We start from the raw sequence: 20,824 nt of genomic DNA on the forward strand, positions 1-20,824 counted from the left end.
TCTCCCAGATTCTACACACTCATGCATTTATGCTAATCCATGGGTTGGCTTTGTGTGACATGGGAACCAGGCCATTGTGTTAAGTTTTAATAAGCAAAACATTTATTGAACATAACTAAAAGTTAAGTTAGTAGGTACACTGCAGAAATGTTATCCTGTCACATCATTTTACTGGGATATCTTGTACGGGGATTGAAATAAAGTAAAATTTCATAGAATTCTATAGCATGATTATGATTCTGCTCTAAGGATATCTTCCTACTTGAGTCTGTAACCTGTGAACTTTTAAATTATATGAATCTCAGAATACACACCAATGGTTTTTTATTCTGGTTGTGTTCTTCAAAATATACTTTAGATTTCATGGATACGCAGTCAACATAAAATAATGTTTATGGTCAGATTTTTCTGTTTTCTCCTGGTTAGGTGTACTATAAAGAAGAAATACAATGATCAAGTTGTTGGGACAACTTTTCCAGTTTAAGTGGAAATGAAATCTGACAAGGACACAAATTAGAAGAACTTACTCTGTGGCAGTGAAAATGGCAAAGCCATCCTGTAGAATTGATTTGAGTAATACTTGTCTTGTCCACTGGCCCATCTGATGATGTTTTTGGTAACCTGCTGTGGTTACCGAAACCTCTTGCATCTTATCCAACTTGGATTTTTCTTTAACAGCACCTAAATCAGAAGTCTCCTCTGTTAAAACTGGTCTGGCTAAATTTGAGTTGTAACAGCCTGAGGATGTTTTGCAAGGTTCTTGTAAGAGTCTTGCCAAATCCTTCCCACATGTTGTGGATCCTACCTTTTCCTAGTTGATTCAAGATGTCAAGTGAGGCTTGTTGAAGCCATAAAACTGAATATCTCCTTGAGGAGAATGGTTCTCCAGTTCACTTGATGCAATTTATAGATAAAAAACTAACAAGCAAGAGCCCCTCCTTGGATCCTTTAGATGCAGGATATAGGTCATTCTTCAGTATATCTTAGTTATGAATGTGATAGTTGCTGACATTGAGCCAGCTTCAGGATCTCGTGGGTGAGACTGATAACACTGGAGTATTACAGTGTTACCAGTATACTAGTGGCACCATTAAGCATTTCCATTTCCTCAAATTCGAGTGAGATAGTGGAATTAGGAATCATAGTTGGAATGCCTAACACGCTGTGCAAGAATTAATAAACTGGCACTCAATCCTGACTGGAGGTGATAGTAATAGGTGGGGATTGGTGACTTGTAAACTCTAGATGAGCTCACAGCTTGGTGATACCGCCCTGGATTTTATATGGGGATTCATTGAAAATTACTTTGGAAATCACAACAGTTACAAAACGCACCTGTTGGAATCAGATAACTGAATTCTGTCAACCTCTTGTCCTAAAGACAGGCGCATTTGTTTTACAGGACAAATTCAGAATATTTTGGTTTGAATTTTAAGACCTATTGCGTATCTGAAAGAACTTAGTGTTCTTTATCTAACTTCTAGCTCCTCCTTGGTGGTAGCACCCCAGTCGTGCAACTCTGTGTTCAGGGCAGGTCACTTGATGTTTCTCCATGCAGACTTAGGGGGCAGGTGAAATAAATAGGTAGTCATCAGACTTGCTTGTTAAGCTAGAAAATTGTTCATTGATCTGGGCTGACTGTTCATTATTTGAACTGACTGATCTCTCTTGCTTGTTTGTTCCAGCTTGGTATCTTTTGTTATAAAGGATTTAGAGGAGTATATACTGGAGCACTATAGAAATTTGGGGTGAGATCCAACATGCAAGGCAACGTCTCTTCTTCCCTCCCCCCTGCAGCTACCAGCATGCCTCCAAAAATAAGTTCTGGAGGGGTGGGGGACCCCTGGAGCAGATTTTGGTGGTGTGGTGGGGACTGGAAGAAAAAAAGAAACAGGACGTCCTATTGCTTAAGTAGGAGGACATGGTTCGATGTCGTCCTTAGAAAATACTTCAGGTGACTTTACATTTGACCTGTTGATTTTATATAATCCAGAAAGCTGTGTTTGTCTTTTAAAACAAAGGAAAATAAATGTGTACTTCTAAATGTTATTCACAAGGTGCCATGAGTGATAACAAACAGAAAGGACCAGAACAGTCCTTCACGCTGCAACTCTTGTCTAGAAGGAACTTGTAACTTTCTATCTATATTAGATTAATTTCTACTAATGTACTTAATATTTTTGATTGTATCCGACTCTAGTACGATTAGTTTACAGCAAATATACTAAAAGACAGTGCTTCGGCTTCTAAAGCCAGGGAAGTATCTGCAGCATCCTCTGATGGGTCATACAAAAATCACCACTTTTACGATACTTTTAGAAGCAAGAAAAACAGGTGAGTCATCTTGTATATCCTGATCTTTCTCCTTTCTATGAAACTGGCTGCATACTTTGTGATTTTTTAAAAAATTGGGAACTAATACAGGAAGTTTAAGTTGTCATCATAAAAAGATAGAGAATTGAACCTAGGATTTTGCAGTTAAGGCCCTTCAAACTTATCTTTATTCAAAGCAGTGTGTGTGTGTGTGTGTGTGTGTGTGTGTGTGTGTGTAAATCCAGCGTGGAAGCTTCTGCAACATCATGAGTGAAAACTGCATATGCCAAGGTTTATTGCTAATATACGTACATTTCTAGTTCATCAATTGAGAACCAGAAATTGTGCTAACGAGTTTGAAAATGATTTGATTCTTTGTTACCTTTGGGGTACTGTACAACTATTGATATTTGCTATTGCCCCTTTGATCTTTGCTATTGCCCCTTCAGATATCTTTTAATTTAGTTATCATTTGGATAAAAGCTGGTTCTTGGTCTGTTCTGTAAAAGTGATGTTTTCAAAAAGGTATTTGAAACGTTTCGTTACAGTTAAGCCATTTGTTACAGTGTCCACATTCACTTTCCCCATTGCTATTGTCATCCATACTTTCTCACTGCTTATAAACAAAGAGTGAGTAACTCCTGGAATGAACTTTCCACATTGTTTTACTGGAAATTATTTAGAATGTTAGCAAATGTTACTGTTCTACATCTTGAGCATCTCACCTGGGGGACAGATCTGAAATTCCACTGTTGAACAAGGAATAAGTATTCAGAAACTCTTTAATACCTAATATTACTGCACCAAACATTCCATATAGCTAGATATATAACTGAAGGTAAGGAGGGTTTTAGTCACCAGTGGCTATTGGAGTAAATCCAGCTACAGTATACCAATTTAACCAGTCACATTGCTTTTCTTCTGTAGTGTGTCTGCAGTGGCTTTTTAAACTCTTGGATTTATTTAAGCTTGTGGTAACTATATCTCTTGGGGAGAAAAGCATATGGGAGTGGGATAATTTTAGGTGGACACAAACAGTGAAGGAAGGAGAGGGTTAAGTATCCTTTTCTCCACCCAACTAGTAGCTGCTTCCACCTGTAGGGGGAAAATCCGGGAAGCTTGTAATTCTGTATGACTCTGGAGAAGGGTTTTGTTTAAAACCTTGTGTTTGGTGTGAAAAGGACTTTATAATAAATTGTAATAAAAGCCACTTGAGTGACTGGCCAGCTTTAGCATGTGAAAAGATGTAAAAAGAACTGAGAACTAATCCAGATCAGTTGAGACATTACATAGCGATAAGATCAGCATGGTTTGTGGCATGAAGAAACTGGTTCTTTTCTGCAGTGGTGCTGATTTCCTGGAACACCGCCTCCTTTACCTCCTCCTCTGAGAGGTGTCAAGCGTGATGTGCTTTAGACACCTTTTGAAAACTTCAATATTTAGATTGCACTGCTCAGTATTTTGTTCTAATATTTTGATTCTGGATTTTTATTGACAGTATGTGTTTTCATTTTATTTACATCATTGTCATGATGTTATAATTTTTACACTGCTTAGAAAAGTGTGTATGGGGGGGTCTATAAATTGATTAAGTAATTTATTCTTGATGTTCTCATGTTTAAATCACTTTGATATACTTTATAGGAAGAGATTTATAAATAACATAAGAAAATGAACAGGAAACACTTTACCATGGAAAAAGTCTGATCGAGATGTTCTGTTGGCAAGATGGATTCAATGTCAGTTGTTTTTTTATCAAAGCAAGGTGATGCTTTTCTGTGGGAAGATGAAGGGCTTTTGAGATTTCAGTGTCTAACCATCACAATGAGGCAAAAACATGAAATAAGACAATAGTCGTGTTTAGATTCAACAGGAAACTTGGGCTTACTATTACATGCAATAGTCTCTGGTTCACATTCTCCTCCCCCTTTTCATCTGAACTTGTCACAGAAAACTGTGTCTAGTATGAAATTGGAAGGTAAGCTTGCAGTCTTCTGCTGTGGTGTGTGAAAGAAAAATACGTATTTGTGTGTGCATGGCAGGCCTGTGCTTTTAATGGGAAACCATAATTTCCTGTTGTATGTGGATCTGGAAAACACATTTTAAAATGTAGGGTTTGAAATTATATTGACAATGCTTTCTGAAATAGACACTTCCCATAAAGAAAATGACAAACGGATTTCATTAATATAGTACATGGACTGACTGTCTCAGATTAAATATATTTCCTATCCTATCTATAGTAAATTTGCAGAATAGTGGATGCTGTTGAACACTTGGTGAAATCAGATTTCCTTTCCCTTCAGATTTTAATCTTTACAACTAGAATTCATACTTTTATGGAAAATGTGGTACTATAATATTCTGTGCTTGGGGTTCTTTTAGTGCTTCATTTAAGTCTTCATTAAGCCCTTATATAATTTACCTAAATTAGATTTCTTGAAACAGTGAATCTATGAGTACTGATCCCATTGAATAGATCTTAATTTAGGTGGGACTAAAGTTGTGTATATAGTCAACCTACAGGTACTCTTCCATTACTTAAAATGAACTGTTCATTTATAGCTACTCAAAAGTATTTTTGCAATACCTTGTAATGAATATAGGTTAAAGGTTTCTTTATTTAAGAATGATTTTTTACCTCATTAATATACATTGGAAGTGGTTTTGTTTGAATGACTAATTAGATAAACACATGGTAAGGCATAGTTTATTAAACCATGGTGTATTTGGTCATTTGAGCTGGGCCCTGTGACTTAAGCATAGTTTATTAACTATTAATAAACTATGTTCAGAAGCCATGGGTAATTGGATAAACCTTGATAATGTTAACCAGGGATTAGCATTATATGAACCTGGATCACAAATGGGTCCTGGAATTCAAGAACGTTATAACACAGGTTTTTAAATGTGCTATTCAGCAGTTTAATATTGGTTTAGCAGAAGACAGCATAAGGCAACAACAAACATTGGACTCTATTTCATTTTTACAAATTCTTGCTGATCATTTTGGAAAACTAATTGTTCAGACATACAGTAGCATGCTCTTGTGACCTTTGTTCTTCATGTATTATGTGAGGAGATGTTCAGTAAAAATGCTCATTTGGTGTCATATTATGTGCATAAACCTGTTGATTAAACCATAAATTTGTCCTTATTAGATGTTTTATAAAATATAGGAGCATATGAAAAGAACTAGGCCGTATATATGTGTTGTGGCAAACTTCCTCTCCTTTCCCTGTCATTCGTGCACATGCATGATGTGGCTTAAGAAGTTAGATCTTCAGAAAGACACTGTTTTGGAAGTGGAACTAGGACACTGGCCTTATCCTGGTGCCTTCAGTCAAAGGTAAGATTAGACACAGAAAGGGTGATGCCAAAGACATTGTGTGTAATTTTGCATTGTGGAAGAATTCTGAAAATCATCCTGTAGGGATGTGATCTAATGTTGAAAATATGGCAGCCCAAAGGGGTGTGCCTATTATCATGGGCATTTTGTACTCACCTGTAAGGTGTTTTTATTGGACAAAGGGCCATCTAGTGGTCAAGGGTGGGAAAGTAGGCGTGTTTCATTGCCAGTGACCTTAATCCATATTCTAACAAGTCCAGCTTCAGGCAAAGGGAAAACAGCACATAATGGAAAGGGGGCAATCAAGCCGACTTCTTCCTCAGAGAATAAGCAAACAAACTGGCCAGTGTCAAACGGCGTAACATAACATGGTGCATGCAGGAAACACAAGCTTAGACAAAAACCTAAGTAACAACAAATCCCAGAGAACAGGATAAGTACAAAAATAACAGTCTCATAAGCAGGAGAAATGCAACCTCTGAGCCATCAAGCCAATGTAGTTAAATACACTTGGAAAACAGAAAAGAATGGAAGAGGGCACTCACAGGAGAAATGAAAAAGGCGCTAAGCCGGAGAGATTCTGAATGGAGTTGCTGGAAACAAAAGAGTACCTACTGGTGTATTTTCTGTCCTCAGCCACTAGATGGCAGAGGCCTCCCCCTACACAGCTCTTTGTTCAGGGAAAAATATACCAAGCCAATCAAATATTTAGGATTCTGCTGTGTGCTTTTGAAAAAACCAGAACAGACACTTCTGTTCATAACTTTCTAACAATCCTCTTAACTAGATTTATTTGCATCTGAATTGGGGTGAACGTTATTAGGGGAGTATGGATATTCTCCCTCAAAGAGTGGGTTGCCTTCTTCATAGCTTCCTCATATCTCTGTACTTTTAGGATTATCAAAGAATGGGTCAAAGAATAAATCTATTAATTTGTAGGAAATTTGTGTGTTGAAAGGGTGATTTCATGCCCCCAAACCACCCACTTTTAAAAAATATTTACAAAATGCAGATACTATATGGGAATCCCTATTCTGTCTATTATATTATGATCATTTGTCAGAATTAGGATTTTTTGTTAACATGATTTTCCAAATTAATTGTTTCATAGGAATGTAACATTTTCTGTACTACTATTCAGAAGAATCCAAACAGACTTGAGAATTTTGCAACACAAATATGCTGATTACTCTTGATGATTCCTAAACTTTCACAAAAGTTTGTGTCATGTTTATTGGGACCTTATAGAAGATTAAAACCAAAAAGACACATCATATGAACATAGAAACTTTGTTTGCTCATGTAGTAGATATGAAAATGACATATGCAACAAGCAGTGCTTTGTTCTTCCAGTTTATCAACTAAATCTACAGAGTTGAAACCAGAGAAGTGCAAGCAAAAGTTCACTTCTGCAACGAAAGTCCACTGCATCTCCTTTGAAAAGCTGCTTTTGAAGGGTAGAATTGTGGGAAATGGGCTCTGAGGGGCTTGAGTTGAGAAATTGTAGAAGTGATTTGGGGGGTGGGTGTGAACTGTCTCATGCAAGGCAATTTGTGGATCCAACCCAAAAGTCTCTTGGACCTTCAGGTATATTTCCATCAGCTCCAGCACACTTGTAATTAGTCCTTAAAGAATACCCCATGGTTTTTTCCTAATGGTTGCAAGTAAAAAGAAAAAAGAAAGACTACAAGTGAATACCTTAGTTGCTATGGTCAGGTACTTTCATTTTTGCCAGTGCGTTTGCTGTCCATTTCAGATGCTGAATTGGATTTAATTTAGACCTCTGCTTTTGAGTTCACAAGTATTTTTTTAGCAAAATTGCTTGGTAAAGTATTGCTTTAAATTTTACTCAGTTTTGGGAAATTGGACTTGTGACAGATGCAGGGCGGAATTCAAAGTCGTACTCCTTGAACTGTTCTTGCAGCATTTCAGATTGTCAGAGGAAACAATCTCCCCTGACCTCCCCCTGCACACACGGTTCCTGTTGTACTGTCAGGACTCATTGTGCTGCTTCCTGCTAAATCGCTCAGCTAAACCCAGCTCAAAGAAGATGGAAGATCCATTATACTACTGTTTGGAAAGGCAGCATTCCCTCCCACCCTTGATTTATATGTTTATTTAAAATGTAAATCTTCAGCCTTTTCGGACCTGGGATCCACTCTTAACCCAAACATGAATTTGAATATTGAATATGGCAGTCATGTTGGTATTAAAGCCCACCTTTTATTAAGCTGCAAGCCTGTAGTGGCTGCAATGCACCAGTTGAAGGCCAATGGGTTAAAATATTTTGGGTTTTTGCCCCTAACACCTAAGGCTTTACATGGGACTTTAAAAAAAAAATTATTCAGACAAAACTTCAGAAAATCCAAACATCAATAATGAAAATTTATTTTAAAAAGGCACATTGTATTGCATTCACATATCCTTATTTGGCCCAACAGCAGCTAAATCCACAAAGAATAACGTATTCTGCAAGCACAGAACTGCTAACGTCCAGCCAACACAAAATGGGGTAACGTGTCTTTCAGATTACATGTAATTGAACATATTAGCACCAGTGTCTCTGTCCACCCAAACTCAGTTGGTTGCTACATATGGTTGAGGAAGACACTGGTGTTGCGCTTATGGGCACATGGACATCTATTTGGCAGCTCTGTGTGATGCAGGATACTGGACTAGATGAGCCTTTGGTCTGATCTAGCAGAGCCATCCTTGGGTTCTAAGAAGTCAGTTTATGAGTCGGTTTTCCCATAATGTTTAATTTTTTGCTTTGTGTCTGTTGCTGCCTTGGCCATTTTTTATTTTTTAAAAATGGCAATATTTTAAATACTCAGAACGAACCATGTTTCATTATACTTCAGATCCCTGAAGATGTTTGCTGAAATTGCCTGTCTTGTTCATGTACATTCGCCATGTACAGTGGTACCTCGGGTTAAGTACGTAATTCGTTCCAGAGGTCCGTTCTTAACCTGAAGCACCACTTTAGCTAATGGGGCCTCCTGCTGCCGCCGCGCCGCTGGAGCACAATTTCTGTTCTCATCCTGAAGCAAAGTTCTTAACCCGAGGTACTATTTCTGGGTTAGCAGAGTGTGTAACCTGAAGCGTATGTAACCCGAGGTACCACTGTATGTAGAATTTGATCCTGAAGGATAACTATTCAAAATGGAAGACAGTTCTGTATGCTTCGGTGGTGGTCAGCCTTCCTGTCAGCTGTAACCCACAGGAAGTCTAAAAGAATGAAATAGTACCAGTCTAGTGTTCTCCTTTGTATATACACATGTGGGCCCTTCCCATTTACTGAGGGTGTGTGTGTGTGTGTAGAAATTTCTGGGCTGACAAACAATGCATCAGCACAGTCAAGGAGAAATAAATGCCTGACACTGTTGCCATTTCCCAGTTGCTTGAAACCTATGCTCTCTCTGTCACTTGTGGTGGCGGTTACCCATGAGGTAAATTTGAAAAAGTATGTGGTTTTACCTACACACCTACAGTGAATGCTGTTATCTGTTACTGTTTGTCAGGTTAAACCAGTGTACAGTCCGTGGATGCACATCTAGGATAACTTTTATCTTGGTTTGTTTGTTTTTACTTATGTGTGTCCCCCCCAAAAAAAAACTAAGACAGGCGACGTACATTTCTTCTCAGAAGTGGATTTCCCCCCATTTCTCTGGACGATTGTGGATATGCTCTGATTGTAAAGCAATTCCTAATCCTGGCCATTGAGTCCACAGCAGTGGAACGTCCTTTTCTGATCAACTATTGTGTTAGGTAATTTTTTTGCAATTTTTATAATATCGAAGTGGGTGGGTTCTGAAATTAAAAACATTTAATTGAGTATTTTGAGACAAATATAAAGGAGTCATTTTTTTTCTAAAATAATAGTACTGAAACTAAAATGAGGGATGAGAGAAAATATGAAAATCAAGAAACTCTTTTTATATAGTATTGAAGGTAGAGTGACTTTTTTCACTGAAATCTTGTGAATTAAAGATAGGGGCCTGATACTGAAAGAGCTTTGCATAAAGAAACTCCTCTTTTAAAGTCTGGTGTATCACCACTTCCGTGTATACTTCTGTCTCGCTGTAATTTATTAGGGAAAATAGACAGTAGAAGGGGGATTACAGCCTAAAAATTGAGGATTTTGTTGTATTAGGACATAGCTAAGTCCAAAGCATTAAATATGTAAATCACAAGAGGCTTGGGTTTTAACTTCTTAAATGTCTTAGAAGGTAATCTGTTGATAAGTATATGAATATACATTCATACTGAAAGTTCAGACTGTGAGGCCGGCAGAAATGACCAGAAAGATAGAGGCTTAAACCTTCCCTTCCTTGATGGTATATCAAACATATTTACACACTGGACAAATCAGAATTGTAACTTAGTTAGCTTTTTACTGAGTACCGAAGCATTCAAAATTTGTTTCAGAAAACCTTTTAAAGAACAACGGAGATAGAATGTTTAGAAGATCAAAAATATACCAATATTGTGTTTAAAAATGAGAGCTTCCTCACGTTTTTTGGGCCAGCAGGCATAAGAAACAGATGGTAGGTAGCATGTGATACCCGTTTCACATAAGACAAACTGGTGATGCTCAAAGCACAACCTGAAACAAAGCAAACCGCCTACACACCTGAAAAAGCAGGCAACACCCCCTGGAAAAAACAGGCTACACCCAACCGAATCAAAACTTTATTTATTTTTTAAAATGGTGGGGACACAGTTCCTAAGGGCACCATGGTGTCCACAGACACTATAAGTATAATATACCTTTAACACAGAAATTTATATTCTCACTACTTGTCATTTTAGGAGGGGCTATAAATGCCAGTGGTTGCCAATACTGAACCCACAAGCACACATCCCTCCCCACCCCCTGGCCTGCCTTGGTGCCTACAAGGTGCTTTACTCTCCCTCCCCTCTGGTTTGAAAGAAGCGCTCCATTGTAACCAGTGTGTAAAAGTTGGAAACTCCTGATCAACGTACTTCTGCAATCTGTTCTGGCTTAGCGATGCAGTGTGTATTCTGTAATTGCATGGAGCACAATTCACACTGGGGCAGATATGTGTAACAAAACAATTGATACATTTCCATGCAATTACTAAGTGCCTTTGGGTGGGGAGCGGGCAAAGAACTGGCAGGTTGGTAGGGAAGATATTGCATAATGAAGCCAATTGCACAGAAAATGGAAGGTTGTCTGATAGTGCATCCCTTAAAACTGGCATTGCGTGTTTGGGGTAACTTAGTTTTTTGAAAGAGATTTAGGCCACCTTTCTGCAATAGGTGGCTTTCAAAGAATAAAACAACACCAAATGTAATGAAAAATAGGATTAAATTTTCTCAGATTTTTGGCAATTTGCAAAGGCTGTTTCACATTGTTGTGCATTTAATGTGTGGTAGGCTTACTTCAGCACGATTTTTCATTCCATCTGGGGACAACCTATCTCCCTGTTGCTCATTATCATTCCCCATATCCAAAGTGAGATGACCTGTCCGCAAGGGCAGGCCATTGTGCCTTGCTCACTATTCAGAGCAAATGCTTGCTTATTGTGCAGGCTGTTCTGTTCCTACATATATATGATCAATGGCGAAAATACCAGCGGAAAGTGGTGGATGGGATGGTGTACTTCTAGTTTTAGTTTTCTGAGTTGAGATCAAGCAAACTATATTCTGCACCATTCATTATGCATACAAAGCTAAACAGCTAGCTAAGACTCTTCAGTGGGTGTTATAAAAATGTGACTGGAATGTGAGTTATACCTCTTTTGGATTTTAGTTCAAGCATTCATTTTAAAACTATTACCCAGTTGTAAAATTGAAGTAGCTATTAGGATTGGGGTTGAGGGGAGCTGGAAAAAATGAGAAGCAGCAATGCTTTTACCTATCCAATTCCCATTCTTGATTAAAAGCAGCAACCCTGGTTTAGTTTAAAAGGGAATACCGTCAACAGACTATATATCTCTCTTTCAGCAAAACTTTTGACTTACTCACACATGACATCTTCCTAAATAAACTTGAGAAATACGGATTGGAAAGGACATAATGGGGCTACAAAGTTGCTTGAAAAACTCACATAAAAGGTAATCATTTTAATGGATTGATAAAGCGAATGTAAGTTGATATTGAAAAGCTTCAATTCCAGGAGTCGATCTTGATTTCAGCATCATTTCTATACCTAAGGAAGGAATAAACATCTTGCCAAACTTTTGGGGGATAAAGTGAACATGACAATTTAGTTCTGATTCGGGAAATTATACTGATCCACATTACTGAGCAGTACTGAGTTCACAACACTTCTAAAGTTTCTCAACAGTTTTATCAAAACCTTGTTCGGTCAGTATTATCCACATATTGCAGATGGGCTGTTGAGGTTTTAAGAGGATTATCTGGTGTAAGGCAACCCAATATACTTGCCATCGTTTATGATGCTTTTACTTCTGCAGTCGGGAGCAAAACATTCTTCTAGTGGCTCAAAAGATCAAACAATGTATATATCTAAAAATTACATCTTGCGATAATGAGATTAAAGAACATAACAAAATTTAAATAACCATACAAAGGAGGATATTGACAAGCTGGAACGTGTGCAGAGGAGGGCAACCAAGATGATCCAAGGGTCTAGAAAACAAGTTTTATGAGAAACAGTTGAGGGAGTTGGGTGTGTTTAGCCTGGAAAAGAGAAGAGATTCAATAGCCACCTTCAAATTGGCTCAGTTGGGGTCATGGGTTCGCGCCCCACATTGGGCAAAAGATTCCTGCATTGCAGGTGGTTGGATAAGCTCTCACATGGTCCTTTCCAACTCTGCAATTCTATGATTTTAAATATCTAAAGGTCACATGGAGAATGGAACAAGCTTGTTTTCTCCTGCATTGGAAGGTAGGACCTGAACCAATGACTTCAAAGTTAAGAGAAGAGATTCCAACAGTACTTTCTAACAGTAAGGTCTGTTTGACAGTGGAAATGGACTTCCCCAGGAGGTTGTGGACTGTCCTTCCTTGGAGGTTTTTAAGCAGAATCATAGATTCTTTAGTTGAGATTCCTGCATTGCAGAGGGTTGGAATAGATGACCCCTGAGGTCCCTGCCACCTGTAGAAATCTGTGGTTCTATAAAGTTAACAGGCTAATCAAAACGTCTCAAATATACTGTACTTTTCCGTGTGTAAGACCAGGTTTTTTCCTTTAAAAATTATGTTAAAAAGTGGGGTCGTCTTATACATGGAGAGTGCATAGTGCAAATTTTGTTAAATTTGAGTCCCCCCAAAAAGGGGGCATCTTATACACAGAAAAATACGGTAAACAATCCATTAATAAGTTAAGATAGTATTTAGCATTGTAAATATGAGACAAACTGTTCCCCTCAGCAACAACCTCCTAAACTAGACCTCACCCTGATTGTCTTAGTGCACATGGAGCAGCAGGAGCAGTCTTTGGGTTGGAGTCAGTCAGGACCCTGCCATCTCAAGTCAAGTGGAAATGTGCCAGCCAGCAGAAACTGGGCCTTGGAGGACTCACAGCTAGGTGGTACCTTCAGTGAATTTGTGACTAATGCAAGATGTGTACAGGGGCTTGCTCTAGCCTCTTACTCTGCACCAGAGATCATGGTAGGCAGTGATAATTTTTTTAATGGTAAGTTCCAAATATTGTAAGAAAAACAAACACTAGTATGAAACATTGCAATTTTTTACTTTTACTTTTTACTTTTCCCCAAATTACAAATGTGTCATGGCACCAATATGAACAGCCAAATATCACTTAGATTTCAGTAAGACAAGCATCTTATCCAAGAGTTGAGAAATAGGGCTACTCCATAATGGCTGGCAAGGACTTAGGTACAACTGCTGCAGATTAAAGGCTGTAAACGGTAAAATTGCGAGGCAAAAAAAAGTTTAGATCATCTCAGATGTTTGAAAAGATGGGAAATGTTCTGATTACAAGATGGAGAAAGCCTGTTGATTGTAAAATCTCTTTTTGAAGTTTAGTAAGGGAAGAATGCATAGGTATCTGTTGCCAGCAAGTCAAAGTACAGAATTCTGCACTGGGCAGCTGCTTACCCTAAATGTCAGGAGTCACAATCCTATATGCAACCGAAGCACTTCCAGGACTTATGCAAGTGGGGTAGAAACTTGCACCTTCCTTTACTTTCAGCTTGCATGCGCCTAAAAGCTCCAAGTCACCTGAAGAGCATTATGCAGGTGCCAGAGAGGTAAGGTCACTCAAAAGGCTTTTTCCGAGTTTACGTTTGTGATAGCTGTTGGGAGGTCCGATACCCTCCTCCATGCCACAAACACACTGAAAAATAAGCTGCGCAATACTCTTGGTGATGGAGTTTGGTAGCAGCACCAGATCAAGAAGGATAATTTGTCCTTTTGCTAGGCTGTCTGGGTGTATTTGGCTAAGCTGCAATGCTTTGGAATACGAGATTGAAACCCTGGATTAACTGGTGTTTGGAAGCCTGTTAATGTGGTCAGGAAGTGTGTGGTCAGGGTTGGCGTGTTGGTCAGTTTGACTAGTCAAGCCCTGCCAGTTGGCTGCCTATTTGATCAAATATTGTCAAATGTTACATGGAGTCAAGAATGCTATTTAGGTGGAAGCTTTTCTTTTATTATGCTGCCATTGATTAGTAGTGACAGGCATTGGGGGTGCTTACCATTGCTGCTTGGGACTTTGACGCTGATGGAGGTACAGAGCCAACTGAAAGTGATACTGAGTAAAGCATTGACATGTTTTCTACTTTCCACAACAGTTTAAAAACTGGCTTGTGTTCTGCTCTTAGTTCACTTTGTTTTGAATTGGTTTTCTAAAATCTTGTGATTATGGGCTGACACTAGTGTTCCCAGGATAAAAGCCAGAGTAGACCTGTCCAGTGAAATGACCACATTTGTAAGAATTCTTAAATAATGTTGTTAAATATTATAATAATTCATTCAGATTTATTTTTTTGAAAATAGGTGTATGTATAATCTCTAAAATTAATACTTAACATGTGTGATTGTTATTTGACAATATTTGACCAAAGTCTAACGCCATTCTGAGAAACTGAAATTAGAAAGCACTTTCTCAACAGTTAGACTTTATAGCTTTCTGGATATGACACCACCACATTTCATGATATGTAGCTGAGTAAATGAAGAAGTGTTGATTGTAGAAATATCACCTTGGAGACACGATGAAAGAAATGTGCTCTTTGATCTGGGACCACCACAAAATCTTACCTGTGTTTTGTAAAGCTGGATTCAATGGCCTTATATATGTTTAAGTACACATAGAAATGTGTTTAAATTTGCATGCTGCATCTCATTCTGCTTCTGCTAGACCCTGGGTATGGGCAGTGTCCCACCTCCTGGTGCCTGAAACCCTATTCAGGATCTGAACCTTCTGTCACTACCCTGACCTTTTAGATTTCACCTTCCATTTCCAACACGGATTGGCCTTCTGCAGACATAGACCAGAAGTAGAGGATCAGTTAACTAAATTAGTGGATTCTGCAATGGATGAAATTGTTTGGCTTCTTCCATTTGAGCATATTTAGTTAAAATAATGGATGGTTATGAATTGGCTTTAGCTATGCCCTTTGCGGCCACCACATTCCCAGAAACATTAATATTTTTGCCTTACTACTTGTCTTTACAAAGTCACACCCATTGTTGAATGTTCCTCAGCAGGAAATGTGAGGCACATCAGTCTTTTCATATGTGTTTCTAGAGAGAAGAGCATTGCCAGCCGCTTGCAGAAGGAAAGCCCTAGTTACTAGGGGTGCATTAGCCTGAAGGATGTTCTGAAAACTGTAGAGGAAATTTCTCTGCCTCTCATTGCCCTCCTCTGGCTGGGAGGGAGTGAAGAATTATCTATACCCCCTATAGCATGTGCTAGGTTCCTGAGCAACCTTAGTGGAACAAACGTAGACTCCAATCTGATGCATTGATATAACTAAAGGAGGGAGGTCTCATCGCATCATCTTTATTAAATGGGGTACCGTGTAGCACCATGTGAACTGTCCCTTTTGATGAATGTCCCTGATGCAGGGAAACACTCTGACATGCCAAATTAAGAGTAGATGATCATTTAATAAGCTTTAATTGTTTTTCTTCTTCTAGGAAATGGTTATGATGCTGAAGTGCAGTTGAAGATGTACTTCATGAGTGCTTTGTCCAAGGAATATAGCAGAGGAAGTTGAATCCTTTCTTCAGTTTCAGGTATCTTTCTTCCAGCATTCCCCAGTCTTCTTTGGGTTTCCAGATTCATGATGACTTATTTCTGATTGTTTTACATTTTTGTAAAGGGGAGAGGAAAATTTCAAAGGGTTTTCAAGACACATGTCTGAAGATATCTTTCTGTTTTTGATCTCTAATGGGTAGATTATGCTGTGATGAGCTGTGGGCCTGTAGAAACTGAGAGGGGCAGATGCACATTGATCTCAATATGGACCTATGAACTTTGGGTGTTCTATGACTTCTTTCAGGGGATGATGGCATGACTGCTTGAAGAAACATGAATGTTCTTGATGCTGCTTATTTACTCTCCCTTTATGCTTTAGCATTAATATTAGATTGGCAAACTTCAAGTTTATTACCGTGAGTTTATCATATGTAAAACAGATCTGCTGTCATGTAATTTGCAGTTCTGGGTTGTATCCAGTGGTTTTGCCTTAGTTAGAACAGAAAGCAATTCTGCTTATGCAAATTGGGGTACCCAGTTTTGTTGTTTTGCCTGTAATTTTCCTTCCCAAAGGCTGATCCATAGCAGAATGGAATAATGGAACACAACCAAAATTCTATATCTAGACTCTTGTGGTTGCTGCAAAGGAAAAACCACAATTGAAGTCAACCCACTGTTTCTAGGCTCTGTATTCCAATCAGTATGAAGAAGTGCTATTGATTTGTGTTTTTCTTGTTTCCTAGTGAATGGACGCAAGGTATATTTTGGGACAGTTATACTATGTGGAGATGCAAGCAATCAACTACTGTACCAGAGGTAGTCGGGAATACAAAAGAAGGAATTATTTGAGGAGGGTAAGTAGCTTAAAGCTGCCAGAGATAAAACAAGAATGACATTTAAATTTAGAGTGTGGGTATTCTTTGTGATGTGCTTGGACAGTCAATGGGTGCTTGTGATATAGAACCTGCTCTTCTTTATAGAATAACAAGTGCTGTGTGGATTCCATGTAACTCATGACTTAATAGTGCAAGCATGAGTGCTATGTGATGAAAAAATTATAAGACTGTTAACAGATTTAAAATGAAACCAATAAATAATGATAATAATAATGCATTCTGAGCGGTTTCCAACATAATAAAAGCACAGAAAATATCAAACATTAAAAACATCCCATTACAGGACTGCCTTCAGAAAGTTTTGTAGATGTTTATCTGTTTAACATCTGATGGGAGGGCATTCCCTTGGGTGGGCGCCACTGCCAAGAAGGTCCTCTGTAGCATCCCTTCTCTCAGTGAGGGAACCGCCAGAAGGCCTCCTGATCTGGATCTCAGTGTCTGGGCTGGACGATGGAGGAAATGCTCCTTCAGGTTTATAGGGCTGTTTAGGTCTTTAAAGGTCAGCACCAACACTTTGAATTGTTCTCAGAAATCCTGGGAACCAATGTAGGTCTCTTAGGACTTATGTGGTCCTGGCAGCTGCTCCCAGTCACGAGTCTGGCAGCCGCGTTATGTTTTCACTTGAGTTATGAACAAATACATGGTGTGTAGTGTTTAAAATCTGTTTTGTATTTTAAATCTTGTGTTTTAAAGCAGTGGTTCACAATTAGCTATGTACTGTAAACTCCCTGTTTTTTAAAGCCATGGACCCCCTACTTTTGAAAATTTTGATATCTCTGGTAGTTTTTTGTTATGTGAATGGTGCCACAGATCCGGGGGGAGGCTGCAGATCACCAATTGGGAACCACTGTTTTAAAATAGAGTTGTAATTTTTATCTTGATTTTATTGTTCTATCATCTTGTGGACTACTTGGGGAGGTTGTGGACTCTCCTTCCTTGGAGGTTTTTAAACAGAGTTTGGATGACCATCTGTCATGGATGCTTTAGCTGAGATTCCAGCATTGCGGGGGATTGGACCAGATGACCCTTGGGACCCTGGAACTCTTACGATTCTAGAAGATTGAATCTGTTTAACATTTCTGTATTTAAAGACAATAAAGCTAATAAAGCCTTAAACTGTAAATTTTTATTTTTGCTGAATTTATAAACTTTAGATACTTCTGGATACTTAGTTGAGTAGTTTCATCTATTTACATGGGTAACATTGTTGCACTTCTAAATAAATAAGCACTCAACCCCCTACTTTGATATGATTGGAAATGGTTGAAGTTTGTGCGTGAACATTTAAAAAGCAGATACTGGGGGTTGGGGTGGGGGCGAGAATGTGTAAAGTTCGGCAGAGGTATGAAAGAAGGCCAGCTAGAGGTAAGGTGTATTCATTGCACCAAAAGTTTTGCAAATACCTATCTTGCTAGAGATGATTGTGCAAACGTTTGGGGTTATTTTTGTTCTTAACAGGCTGGATAAAGCTGAAAAATGTCATTCAACTTTAAGTGTGAAGAATACTTCATGGAAATTTGAACGGAAACTATTTGACTCCATGTACCATATTGATCTGCTCATTTACCTAAAAAAATCCAGTATCCAGAACATTACGGGATGTTCTCATTAACTGCTTTCAAACAAAACTGGCCTGTTTTACCTCATTTCCCCATGCTCACTGCTGTTTTTCTCTGGTAAGTTATTTGGGGACAATATATCCTATCAGTCTATATGAATGGAACAAATGAATTTGTTGTTTCAAAAAAAGTACTACTACTAAGTACTACTGCTTTGTTTATAGTAATCAGCATCCATCTGGGATAAATATACCTACTGCATATACTTACTTTCCCACCTGTTTCATAAATGCCTCTGGGGCAGTTCAGTAGAGCTTGTTTGAGGGAATGAGAAGCGCTCAAAGTTCAGGTACGGTTGTTCTAGCAGTTTTGATTTGAGGCTGCACTTTCTGCTTTGTGCAGAAAGTTCATCCACACTGAACTGCATTCGTATCACATGGCTTCGTATCACAATGCCAAATGCAACACAGATCATGCCCTGGTGGTAATCAAGATCGTTCTCCAGCCAAAAAGGACCCAAAGTAGAAAGTGCAGCACTTTACAATTATTACAACACGTAGACAAATCAATCAAGTGGCCCACCAGGAGCTTCAGCAATTTTCAAATGATAGGTGGTTAGGTAACCACCAATGTGAGACACACACATAAGTACTATCAAAGGTGTTATCAACTGAAATTTCCTTCGGATAAAGTATTTATAGATGGTAATGCTTTGAATAAATATGGGAAAACCCAATTTTTATGTTCCACAACACATGCCAGATTGAAGCTGCCTTTTGGGACTTACATATTTCACACAAATTTCATTTCTCATTTAAAAGTTGCACTACTTCCTATAATTTTTCTACATTTTCACTGACACATTGCTTGATATACAGTAGGAAGAGTTTCAATATGAAGTTTTATCTTTTAACAATATTTCATCTTACAAATAAGTTTTATAATTCATATAGCTTACATTTCATTTGTACAGAAATGCTGCTAGCCAATAAAATTGTGTCCATTTATTAGGACACCAGATGAATCCTTTAGGGAGTGAGGAGATAGAATAAGTCTATAAATATGGTCTGCCTTAAAAAAACCAATTTGAAAGTATCTGTTAAAAGTTTAGTTATGGAAAGAAGTACAATTATAGGGTTTTTTATTCAGGCTTAACCACAACCACCGCCATTGATAAGCCACAATCTTTTATTAAGGCAAAAGCCTATCTATATTCCTGTATTTAAACTGCAATAGCAAATATAGCTCTGCCTGCTTTAAAAAAACGTTAGCTTAAATACAAACACTGAAGTAGGACAAAATTTAGCATCTACAATCAAGAACCAGACTTTTAAAAGAGTCTTCATCATTTTAAGGGTTTTGCACCACTTCACACTGTGCAAATGCTGAAATACGCAGTCTGAACTTTGAAATGTAGAATTACAATCATTGGCACAAATACCTATATACAAACAAAATAAAACCATCTTGTCCACTTTCTTAAGCAGCACATGGCTGCTAACCTGCATTAGAATTCACAAGTAAAATGGAGACCAGGTAAAAAAGAAACGGATTGAACCAATTGTCAGAGTCCTGACTGCACCAGGAGTTCCCAAACTGCTTGATCAGTCAAAAAGGAAGAAGTAAACATACTTCCAAGAAAATAACTGCATCAACAGCATGAAGTTCATTAGGTTATGGCAGCTGCACTCTGTATGCACCTATCAGCAGCTTCACCTGTAAGGAAAAAAATGCCATTGACTATCCATCCAATTAAATGCTGAAAAGGCATGGATGACATACTCACAAGTACATGCATGTTCTCAAAGAGCTGCTAGCTTCACTCTCAACAGTGATTAAAGTATGGGTTCAGTTATTTTGCACAATGAACATATTTTACACAGGTATATTAAAACATTCTGATGGATGAAACAACAACTAGTCTGAGGACCCTATGAAAACTACATCAAGCAGTAGCTCTTGCATTTTGTTACCACAATACACTTTGGGGACCCTGTCAGGGCCAAAAAGCAGGGTGGGAAATTATTTTAAAATATAGATTAGTTTGATAATTTAGTAAAGGAAGGTATTATGTATTATTGTTTTATTATGCCTTTGTTCTGCTTTTTTATTTTTGTGAACCGTCCCGTGATCTTTGGATGAAGGGCAGGGTACACATTTAATAAATAAACGTATCTGCATTGTTTCCAACCACTTCACGAACTGAGTAGATTTACTGACCTCATTGGTGATGACTAACTTAAGCTGATTTATTTCCTTAGCTCTACTGAATGTCAGTTTGTGTACATGCACCGGACTTGCATTTCTCACCTTGGCAGTAGGAGCTTCCACCAATCGTATGAAGAGTTTGTTAAGGCCTGGAATAGGACTGAAGGAATAAATGAAGTGACTGTCCTAAAAATAAAAAAGAAAGAAAAGAACAAATTATTCTTTGCCCACATGTCACAATATTATGCTCCTGGTTAGCTAGACAAGCTGCAAGAGAACCATCAACTCTTCACCTGCAACCCCTTTTTGAACAACGTGTGTGTGTGACTAAGCTGAGCAAAGA

The 20,824-nt window shown here is 38.3% G+C and overlaps 2 protein-coding genes across 9 annotated transcripts in view; one reads left to right on the forward strand and one right to left on the reverse strand.

Moving 5' to 3' along the window:
• PSPC1 (paraspeckle component 1) overlaps window positions 1–20,471 on the forward strand; it is a 60,946-nt gene extending 40,475 nt beyond the window's left edge. For 2 of the 3 annotated variants that reach the window (XM_083499724.1, XM_083499725.1), the window contains 3 exons: window positions 15,758–15,856; window positions 16,562–16,672; window positions 18,173–20,471. Coding sequence is in view for 2 of the 3 variants with exons in the window: in XM_083499725.1 (XP_083355851.1) it covers window positions 15,758–15,787 (30 nt within the window). In the remaining variant the exon portion in view is untranslated. Of the gene's footprint in view, window positions 1–11,632; window positions 13,867–15,757; window positions 15,857–16,561; window positions 16,673–18,172 lie in introns of all 3 variants that reach the window. The other variant, XM_083499726.1, reaches the window with a different exon arrangement.
• The window catches only part of MPHOSPH8 (M-phase phosphoprotein 8), a 58,014-nt gene that overhangs the window by 19,096 nt on the left and 18,094 nt on the right, over window positions 1–20,824 (reverse strand). For 3 of the 6 annotated variants that reach the window (XR_014525168.1, XM_083499354.1, XM_083499352.1), the window contains 2 exons: window positions 20,584–20,667; window positions 18,478–19,989 (listed from right to left, as the gene is read on the reverse strand). Coding sequence is in view for 5 of the 6 variants with exons in the window: in XM_083499354.1 (XP_083355480.1) it covers window positions 19,948–19,989; window positions 20,584–20,667 (126 nt within the window). In the remaining variant the exon portion in view is untranslated. Of the gene's footprint in view, window positions 1–16,210; window positions 16,458–18,477; window positions 19,990–20,583; window positions 20,668–20,824 lie in introns of those variants that run through there. The other 3 variants (XM_083499351.1, XM_083499350.1, XM_083499353.1) reach the window with 2 other exon arrangements.

Source organism: Podarcis liolepis (assembly GCF_965112155.1).
Source record: "Podarcis liolepis genome assembly, chromosome: 4".
In the NCBI taxonomy this organism is placed as follows: Eukaryota; Metazoa; Chordata; class Lepidosauria; order Squamata; family Lacertidae; genus Podarcis; species Podarcis liolepis.